At 34.1% G+C, this 10730-nt stretch overlaps 2 protein-coding genes across 2 annotated transcripts; one reads left to right on the plus strand and one right to left on the minus strand.

The window, feature by feature from the left end:
* Positions 1-284: 284 nt before the first annotated feature.
* On the plus strand, positions 285-1987 carry LOC145569041 (uncharacterized). The gene is made up of 2 exons (XM_081628420.1): positions 285-594; positions 1129-1987. Exons 1-2 carry the CDS (start codon positions 535-537, stop codon positions 1732-1734), a joined length of 666 nt encoding a protein of 221 aa, XP_081484546.1. The 5' UTR covers positions 285-534; the 3' UTR covers positions 1735-1987.
* A 4012-nt stretch (positions 1988-5999) lies between these two features.
* Positions 6000-10505, minus strand: LOC145569042 (putative uncharacterized protein YOL114C). The gene is made up of 7 exons (XM_081628421.1): positions 10113-10505; positions 7875-7934; positions 7712-7794; positions 7247-7311; positions 7129-7162; positions 6682-6752; positions 6000-6538 (listed from the first exon to the last, which is right to left on the minus strand). Exons 1-7 carry the CDS (start codon positions 10399-10401, stop codon positions 6448-6450), a joined length of 693 nt encoding a protein of 230 aa, XP_081484547.1. The 5' UTR covers positions 10402-10505; the 3' UTR covers positions 6000-6447.
* Positions 10506-10730: the final 225 nt, after the last annotated feature.

Consider the following 10730-nt stretch of genomic DNA (forward strand, 5'->3'; position numbering starts at 1 on the left):
ATCTTCAACAAAAGTGGAAAAATATAAATTTAAAATTGTTTATTATTAATTCCAATAATAATAATAATTTTACGTTAATTTTTAAATAGAAATAAAAAAAAAAAACAACAACGAATAGAAGAAGAATCCATCGTTGGTGTAGTCTCCTCTCCGCCCATAGTAAAAAGAGCTTATCCTTGGAAACACGTAGGAATTGAGGCACACACTCACCCACACAACACACCATTACAATTTGTCAACTCTTTTTTTTTTCTCTCTCCTCTCCCTTTAAAAGGAGAAATAGGTGACTCCCTTAAAAGTCGCTTCTTTTCTTTCATTTCTATTTTCACACATATTTTGCTTATTCTCCAAGAAAATATTTTCACTTTCTCTCTCCTTTTTTCCTATTTTCTCTCTCTTCTCAAGCTCTTATCATCTTTTACCAGCTATCATCTACCGATTATAAGGAGATAATCAACAGCTCAACTTTTTCAAGAGATTCATTTATCTCGTTTTTTATTGAAGATTTATTAATATAAACAAAGATTGATTAAAATGAAGGTGGTTTGGTCTCCTGATAATGCTTCTAAAGCTTACATTGATACCGTTAAATCTGTAAGTTTTTCTTTTCTTCTTTTGGTGTGTTTTTTCGTTTAATTATCTGATCCTTTAACCCCTTCTTAATTCTTTCTGCTTCACTTTTTTTTATAAAAACAAAAAAAATTAAATAAATAAAACTAGGTTTTGGGTTAATTAATTGAATAAAAACAAAAAAATTCAAAATAAATATCTATTTGTATTTCTGCAGCTAATTCGAAATCCAAGATTTTGCTTTTATCAAGAAACGTGTAGAAGTTTTTTTTTTTTCCCCTTCTCCCTTTTGCTTTAAGTTTCATTTTATTATGAATTTCTGTGAATATTTTCCAAAAAAATGAATTTCTGTGAACAGCCAACTAACTTTTGTAACTTCCAATTAAAAACTACGAGTAACTTTTTCTAATTAAGTTTTAACATTATTCATTTATCTTCTTAAATATCAAAATATAAAAAAAAAACCACTTGTTATGGGGTTAAAATCTCCTTCTCTGAATGTTTTTCCTGTATGAAAAGACTTGATTTTAACGTGTTTATATTTTTTTGAAATGACAGTGTGAATTATACCAAGAATCAGGAGTAGCAGAACTAATATCAGCGATGGCAGCAGGATGGAATTCAAAGCTAATAGTAGAAACATGGTCAAATGGCAATTTTACCCCTCGAAGCATCGGTCTCGCCATCGCAGCCCGTCACACGGGCGGCCGTCACGTATGCGTAGTACCCGACGACCGCTCTCGTTCCGATTACATGCAAGCGATGTCATCCGTCGTACACAGCGTAGCAACACCGGAGATTCTTGTCGGAGAACCAGAAGAAGTGATGTCGGAACTCGAAGGCGTTGACTTTTTGGTGGTGGATAGTCGAAGAAGAGACTTTTCGAGGTTCTTAAGGTTAGCAAGGTTAAGTAATCGAGGGGCAGTTTTGGTATGTAAAAATGCTGAGGTTAAAACGGCGTCGTCTGGGTTTAAGTGGAGAGGAGTTTTAGATGGAGGAAAATATCGTGTGGTACGCACTGCTTTTTTACCCGTAGGACCGGGGTTAGATATCGCACACGTGGCATCATCTAACGGTGGGTCTGCTCCATTGACGAAGAAGAAGCGTTGGATTAGACATGTGGATCAGATTTCTGGTGAGGAACACGTCATCAGAACTACCTGAGATATTTATGAAAAAAAAAAACCTAGTATTCGTAATATAGGGAAAAAAAGGGAATGTATCTTTATTTTATTTAATTTTGGGAGTGGAAAAGGGGATATTGTTGACTAAGTAATAAATGTAAATATAAATGACTTTGTTGCTTCTGAGACATCCATGCAAATGTTTCAGAAGTGTGTAGTTTATGATAATGTATGGTCTAATGGAGATTAGGCCATATCTTTGTACAGACTAATTTTAAATGAGTGATTATGAAGTTTTGTTCATAGACTTGTTGATGACAATTGGTTTTGTTTTAAGCATACTATTAGTTAGTCGACATGCATGTTTTAATTTGTTCGGGAAGTAGTCATGTACTATGTTGTACTTATGTAAGGCGTATACTTTTGTATGTTCGGAAAAGTTATGTCACCGTAAGTAATATGATCAAAGTGAAGAGGGATGATAAGAGAATCCTCAGTTCCTCACCCCTACAAAGCCCCTAGTGGGAAGACCAAACTCTTACCTCTAAGCCAACATCATAGGATATAAATTACTCCATACAAATATACGTAGTATTTTAATTTTATTAATGATCAAAAAGGAATTTACCTAGCATTATAACTTTTGATTTTTAATAGGACTAAGGGCTTGTTCTCTTCAGCTTAATTTCAGTTCAGTTCTCATAAAATATTCAGTTCAGTTCCTAATTTTCTTCTCTCATAAAATATTCAATTCAATTCAATTCAGTTCCAATCAGTTCAACTCAATTCAGTAAATTAGAACACGCCATAAATACATAGAAATTATTGTTACATAAGGCTGTTTTTAACAGTATATAAAAATGGTAATGCTAGGCATAGGGCAAACAATGGAGCAAGTGAGTGGCTGCTGAGTGACTAGCTAGCTAGCTACTAGCTTAGGTTGGCTGAGGAATGGCTAGGTATTACTGTCGGAGTTTTGCGCAAGGGTTGTTGTCTTGTTGTGGAGATTGAGGATCTCGCGGCGTTGATATTATTGTTTTCAACTTTTCATACTTTCATGTTAATTAGAAAAAAAATATTTCTTACAATTAAGTTGTAAAAAAAAAGGTCACATATAACTCATATTAGTACCATGAATAGATACTTCTTTCAGCTCCAATTTCATGATCTCAACAATTGCAAGCCAAGTTTTTTCTCAATAATAATTGGTTGTGAGGTGTTTTTTTTTTTCTTCGAAGTGTAAATATACTCCCTCCATTCCTGAAAGGCCGGCTCACTTTCCATTTGCTACAATTATCTCTTATTATTGCATAATTTTTGCTTGATGATCATTTTTGAAAGGCCGACTCACTTTGCATTTGCAACATTTATCTCTTATTATTGAATAATATTTGCTTGATGACTTATCATTTCCTAAGTAGACTTATCATTTCCTAATTTTTGGTACACAACTAATAGAAATCGCCTAATATTCCTTATCTCATGATGTCATCCCGAGTCTTACTTCCTAAAAATATTGATCATGTCATTCCGAGTGCATTACAAGTTTAAAACTCTTTACAATTATGTTCCAAATTTTAAGTTTACCAATAAATTTTACACCATTTATGTAAAATTTATATAAAACACTCATTTTTATTCATATCAATAACATATTAAAAAATTTATTACTTCCTAATTTCCTATGAAACAGAAAAAATATTACTTTGTAGTCCGTACCACTAATACTAACTAGACCTGGCAAACGGGTCAATTTGTGTTGGGTTAAAATGTTCGGGTCGGGTCGAGTCAATTCGGGTTTCGGGTCAAGTTCGAGTCGTGTCAATTCGGGTCAGATCAATTTTAAGGACCAATTTCGGGCTGGTCAATTTCAGGTTGAATCAATTCGAGTCTGGTCAATTCGGGTCAAGTCAGTTCAGGTCGAGTCAAGTTTGTGTCGGGTCACAAAATAAATTCACTCAAAATATAATTGAAATAATAAAGTAAAATAGTTAAAAAAAATTAAAAAAAAATCGTGAGTATCTATTATTTAGGAAAGAAAGAAACCCTAAACTAAGGGCTTGTTCACTTCAGCTTAATTTCAGTTCAGTTCAATTCAGTCCAGTTCAGCTTCAATTAGTTCAGTTTAGTTCAGTTCAGCTCTAATCAGTTCATTTCAGTTCAATTCAACTCCTAATTTCCTTCTCTCATAAAATATTCATTTCAGCTCAGCTCAGTTTACTTCAGTTCAGCTCCAATCAGTTAAGTTCTGTTCAGTTCAACTCAATTTAGTAAATGTGAACAGGCCCTAAGTAATTCACCATTTCACCCCATTCACTTCAGGAATCGGGTCACTTCGAGTCAGGTCGATTCGGGTCAACCAATTCGGGTTAAAATCGAATCGGGTCGGGTCAAGTTCGGGTTTCGAGTCAATTTCGGGTCGGGTCACTTCTGAGCATCGGGATCGGGATCGGGTTGGGTCATTTTCGAGTCAATGATTTCGGGTAAACTTTCAGATAATGGGTTGGGTCAGGATTGCCAAGTTTATAAACAAGTAAGCACCTTATACATATAAACACGCCAAAAGACGATCATCATGATGTACTGTGCTGCCTCATTACTTCAAAAACATGTAAAAGCATATTGTGGGTTAGATTATTAAAGCCATGTTTGTGTTAATGCATACTACTATTACAAGCTTACAGCAAAATTATAGAAAACTCAGTCCAAAGATAAAACATTAAATTTGAATATTCTTGTGGAAACAAATTACATTTTGGACAGACTGGACACACAAATTAAATGCTATATTGACCTCCTTTTTAAAGGGTCAAAAGATTGTGGAAAATGAAAATTAGAGTAATTTTCAGCCTTCTGAATTCTTATATCGTTAAAAATTCTTATTGTAGTTAGTGGATTTTGGCTTACCTTTTCCTGTACGTCATGAGTTAATAAAGTTACAAATGTCTTTAGACTTGAAGTATTCTTGCTAAACACGGTTAAGGAATGTTCAATACGCGTCAAAGTAATTGAAATGTTGCTTTTATATTCTACCTTGGAAAGTGTTTTACTTCATACTTCATTTATAACTTTTATGGTTTTTTTTTTTTTTCCTTTCTCTTTTTGGTCGTAATAAGTAATAATGCATTACGAATTACAAGTATAAATACAATTGAAGAAGAAAAATATTCAAATTTATAACCTAATTGTATACAAATCCTCAATCTTTACTTCTTAGAGTCTTAGCTCTAAGACTTCATTCACATTTTTACTTTTAATAAACCCTAAATTTTGATATGATACAAAAAGTGCAACAAAAAGTTTGAAGTTGTTTCATAAATACTAACGTGGTATAAAAGTTATTCACAAATTTTTATATGCGGCCTATTGTACCGTGCAACATGAGTTAATTGAGTTTCTCGCTCATGGGTTACTTGACTTTCTCGGTCAGGGATTACTTGAGTTTTCCCGGGTTACTTGAGTTTCTTGGTCAGCAGGTTACTCGAGTCACAATTTTTTGTATACGGCCTGACCGAGAAACTCAAGTAACCCATGACTGAGTAACCCTTGCGAATGAACCCCTCAGTAACCCCTGTCCGAACCCCTCAAGTAACTCCTGATTGAGTAACTCAAGTAACCCTTGACTGAAAAACTTAAGTAACCCCTGGCTGAAAAACTTAGGTAACCCCTTGTAAAAAAAACTCGGCTAACCCTTGCCGCATAGTGTGACCTGCTGCACCAAAAAGTTGCTGAAAGTTATTTGATCGAACAATGTACCATTATTATAAAATTGCTTATTTACAAATTAATTCTAACATTTTAATGTATCCTCCACATATTTTAAAAGATATGTGAATATTCTTTAAAAAAAAAAAATTAAAAAATACCCCTCATAATTCTAGCCATCCAAAAAAACTTTAACCACTTAGTCCATCAAAACATTCAAGATCAACCCGAAACAAAAAGTGAAAAAAACTTCATTAAAACAGAGTAAGACAAATAATCCAAACCGATGATCTTATTCTTTATTCGAAATAGATAATGTTCTTATTACTTTTTCTTTCACAATATATAATGTTCTTTATCTTTTCATGACATAAATTGTTCTTATTCTAAATTATTAACGGATTAATGAAACTTTGCGAGTTGCATCAAATGACAGAATACTACTTTTTCCAAATTAAAAGGGACTTTTAATGTTATGTAACATCACCTTTTTATCAAATCAATCAATATAGATAAAATATGGTTGAGTATTTTTGTTCTTTTGGAATACTACTCGTACAAAAGTGTGGTAGGTGCACAATCACAGCAATAAAATTAGAGTGCATCAGAAAGCCGGCACCTATATATGAAAGTACAAGTATAAATTCATTGAAAAATTCTTTCACATATACAAATTGTCAATATCACCAACTCACCAAAAGCAATATTTAACGAACCGACAGATTCCGTTATCAAAGATGAGAAGAAGGAACTGGTGATTTAGTCAAAAGATCGTCGAATTCTGTATGTTTCACAGCATCTAATTCAGAAAATAGACAGTTGGATGTTACGTGAAACCGTTGTTCGTGAAACCGTTAACAACCAAATAGCAACCTCTTACCTAACATATTCACAACGAAGAGAAAAGTTTACCGAGCTCCTCCAATCATACCCTAAGAGGCAACTCCTTTTTTTCCGACCAGATACCGACAGAGGTGGAAGTGATGTTAATGATCTAGCTAAGGCATCTTTAATTCACGAAGACAAAGTGGGATCCCAGCTCACTGTTTTAGTCCCAGCTACCTTTACTTTGACGGAGGGACTTCTTCTGTGACAAGACTTTTTTGTTCTGCAATCGTTTCTGCTCTGACTTGGCAGACCTTCAGCCATAGACAAGCAAACTTGATGTCAATGCATATGATAAAGAGACATCGTAGAAATTATAGAAGCGAACAAAGAATCGCAAGTTGGAGAATATATAGATGGTTAAGAGTTCAAAATGAGGATATGAAAGGAATCATACAATTGAGCTATTTTCTTCTTTTGTGCTTCTGTAGGTGCTGGAGGGACATACGCAGCAGCATCAATAATTGCCTGGGTTCATTAAGTTAAAACAGGCATATAAGATAAGATTAAATACACACAAATATCTTCTGAGCAAATCGAAAAGCGAGTGAAGAGAATTTGACAGATGAAATATCTTTGTGAAAACACGATGGGCAACACAACTTCACCATTAAAATCCAATTGGTGGCCACCAATAAATGAACATTTGTGTGTATGAAGGATAAAATTACTTCAGCTGAATTATTTGTAGCTTTTTCAACCCAACTAGGAGTCTAGGACATATGAGTACTTCACAATGTATCCTTAAACAAGAACATGGAAGAAGAATAACAGAACAGGAAAAACAAAAAAAAATCAATTAAAATATTTAACAAGAATAAAGAAGAAATGCAGATTTAGGTACCTGTAGTTTTGATAGGGCGTCTTCAATGTTACCCCTGACATACAGATAAAGAATAAACAATATTTAGATATGTACGCAATGGAAAAGCTGAATTCAAAATATGCAACAAGGAATTTACTGTTGTGTCCGAGTCTTGGTGGAAGAAATCACAATCTCTCCGTCTTTGTTGATCCGGTTCTTCTCCTGCTCATCCAGAAGCATAATATGAGACACAAAATAAAAAACAATTGTTGTCAAGTGTTGCCAGATACTTATATTATAACAAACTCCATTCTCTAATTAAAACCAAAAAGTTGGAACCCAAGGGCTTTTTTCTCTTATTTCTTCATCGCCAGTTCATTATTACTAACTAGTAAAATATTCATTCTTCCTTGTATTTAACATTCATGTTCAAAGCGGAGGCTTGCATTGCATACAAAATTACAAAGGCCCTACTACAGCTATAAGGTATCCAAACAATGACACTTAACTTTCAATAAATGAACACAAGACAGAAAAGACTTATTATTACTCTGAAAAAATAGGTTCAAGAAATTAATCAGGAGAACAAAGAATACAAATAACAAGAAGGCAAGAACCAAACCAGTTGCATAATCTTCTCTCTGATTCTTTCACTCAGCCAAGTTGCCTTTTTCACATTGAAGCGCATGTCTACCTTAGTGTTTACTGCATAAAGAAGTTAAACAATGAACTAAGACAGTATCTCAAAATGCTCACTACTAAATACAAATAGGGACTTAACAAACCTTTGTTAACATTTTGACCTCCAGGCCCTCCACTTCTTGCGAAATTCATAGTCACGTGCTCTACAGTACACAATGATACAAATTAGACAACTGTACATCAATTTATGTACTGATACTGCCTCATTATAAAAATAGATGATACAAACTAGCCGACTGTACATCAGTTTATGTTAAGATCAACTAGCTCAACGATAACTGCAAAAGGACAAACTAATATGGAGTATGTTACTGAAGAGCTCCTTTCCTCAAATGACTCACTGCCATTATCTAAAGTTTTGCAGCAGTAACTTAAAATTGAAATGATGATCAACAATCACCCTATGATTAAGAATAAAATAGCATTTCAGGAATTGGAAGGAAACTTATGAAAAGGCACGAACTTCAAGAAAATACACTTGGAAATCTTAAATTTAAAGAGAGCAAGATGCACCAAGGCACATAAGTCCTTGAAGCCTAGGCACAGGGCAAAGGTGCATGCCTTTTGTAGGTGAGGCACACTTTATTTATAATAAAAAATATACATATATATTAGTTTCCATTAAGCAAGCCTAAAAAAGGAATTCAGAAAAATGGTGAAAGGTTATGTAATCAATAACTAGGGTTCTTCAGATGGAAATGGGGACTTGGGTTTCTCTCTCCTCTAGAATTAAAGTAAACCTAACAGTTGCAAAGTCACATGGCAAACTAACAAATTAGCCATTGACTAGTTAAAACATAAGGTGCAATAAGCAACCTAGAAAAAAGCGCATAGGTGTGTGCCTTTTGTAGGCCTCTGCGCCTCACATAGCCAAGGCGCCAGGCCGCCAGCTCTCGACCTCACTCCTCACCGTGCCTTGCACCTAGACACGCTTTTCAAAACTAAGACGGAAATTAATGACAGTTATATAGATAAACCTACGTGGCAACAATCCAGTAGGAGACATAAAATGGACTCTTTATTTCTCCAATCTTAGAGCACATGCTCTCATTTCCACCTAATAGGTACTTTAAATTGGGCAAAGAGATCGCAAAAAGGATTAAACGAGTAAGCAAAATGAAATCACAAGTAAACTTGTTATCTATTCAAGAAACGTCAAACGTTTATTTACAATGACCAATGGCTGATTTAGTGCACAGGTCAAAAAATCCATGGCCTATAACAAAACTTTAGCAGTAGCATAACCTACTCGAAAGATACAAAGCTATTCATAAGGAACTGATAACAAGTTTATGTAAAGGCATGACGTTTCGATAATCATTAAAAAGGATAGAGATTGAGGACAGACTATAAGATAGATTATCTAGTTGTATGAGCAAAATGTGGACCCTTATCTACCCAATATGAGCTCCCATGTACGCTATATTGTTATTCGGAATTGGGCTTAAAAGAAGTTGTGGACCCTTATCTACCCAATATGAGTCCCATGTACGTTAAATTGGTATTCGGAATTGGGCTTAAAAGAAGTTTTTCTTAATAAAAAATTTGAGTCGACAGCTTTGAAAAAAAAAGACTTAAAACAGTGTAGGATAATAATATTCATAAGTAGATTGTGTTATCAATTCTTTAAAAATCAAGATTTCATTTCCAATGCCCTGAAAGAACTATAAGCCAAAAGTCCTAAACCATTGTGCACAAAATCCTCAAAGATAACAAACCTTATGAATTCCTCGAAATATAGCAATACTACATTGATGCTTCAGAACCACAAAAGCCGACACTCAGAACAGAAAATCAGTGCACACAATTAAGTAATTAATTACTACAGCTTTGATAGAGCTATACAAGAAATACATCACTTACATTATAACTAGAAAAACAATCAACAGTTCAACACCAATCCTCAAATACAAATAACTGCATTAGTCTACACTTACGATGTTACTAAAACCAATTGAATAACTCTAAGTTCAAATTTCCAAACAAAAATTAATGCTAACTAATCAATCACATACTACATAGTATCAAATTATCAATTAAAGAACGCCAATTTCATATTTCCATACAAAAATTCATGCTAATTTAATCAAGCACACACTTTCAAATAAAGAACCCTATGAAATTTCCTAACAAAAATTCATCTAAAACTAATCAATCACATACTCAAGAACCCTAAGTTCATATTCCTGACAAATAATTCTTGCTAAACTAACAATCACATACTATGACAATTCGATTGTTTCCCATTTCAATTCAACATTAAAAACCTAATTCTCAAAAATTAAATTGCAAAAATTAGAAATGAGGAGCAAGAGAATTACCAAGAGAGATTTTGGGAGGAGGAGGCTCATTATCGGCGCAAGAAGCACGTTCTTCAGCTTCAACAAGAAGCTGCTGGACCTGAGAAAGACGCGCCGACGCTTTCTTCCGAGCACCGCCGTACTCCGACGCCGCAGCACACCGGAAACCGCCGTTGGTGATGTTTCGGGAAGCGGTGAAAGGGGAGGTTCTGAGAAACGCTAAGGCAGCGCGTTCCTTAGAAATAGTCCGAAATGCTGATTTAGAAACGCTGTTGAGGAGGATGTTTGTGGTCATTCTAATGGCTGCCATTTTCGTCAATTGGTCAGATTTGTGGAGTTCCGAACGTAGATTGGTGAGATTATTATCTTGGGACTTGGGTAGAAAGTGGAAACTCCAACTCAGAAAATCAGAAATGTATTTCTTGATTTTTAAGACTGTACCTAATATACTTTCTCGCAGATAAAAACATATTCATGTTCTTTCTTTAAAAAAAAAAAAAAAAAAAAAAAAAAAAACATTCATGTGATGTACCAATGGTCTAATAAAAACATTATTCTATTTGACCACTATTTTTTTTTTGAAAAATATAATCATATAAATTTTTATAAATTTGTCTCAATAAATAATTTCGCAATATC

The sequence above is a fragment of the Chenopodium album genome, chromosome 11, assembly GCF_948465745.1.
Source record: "Chenopodium album chromosome 11, dcCheAlbu1.1, whole genome shotgun sequence".
NCBI classification, from domain to species: domain Eukaryota; kingdom Viridiplantae; phylum Streptophyta; class Magnoliopsida; order Caryophyllales; family Amaranthaceae; genus Chenopodium; species Chenopodium album.

Coding starts and splice junctions, on each gene's coding strand:
- LOC145569042 (XM_081628421.1), bottom strand. CDS start 10,401: ATGGCAGCCATTAGAATGACCACAAACATCCTCCTCAACAGCGTTTCT. Junction 7,935..10,112: donor TCCTCCCAAAATCTCTCTTG/GTAATTCTCTTG, acceptor TGTGTACTGTAG/AGCACGTGACTATGAATTTC. Junction 6,753..7,128: donor ACGCCCTATCAAAACTACAG/GTACCTAAATCT, acceptor TAATGAACCCAG/GCAATTATTGATGCTGCTGC.
- LOC145569041 (XM_081628420.1), top strand. CDS start 535: ATGAAGGTGGTTTGGTCTCCTGATAATGCTTCTAAAGCTTACATTGAT. Junction 595..1,128: donor ACATTGATACCGTTAAATCT/GTAAGTTTTTCT, acceptor TTGAAATGACAG/TGTGAATTATACCAAGAATC.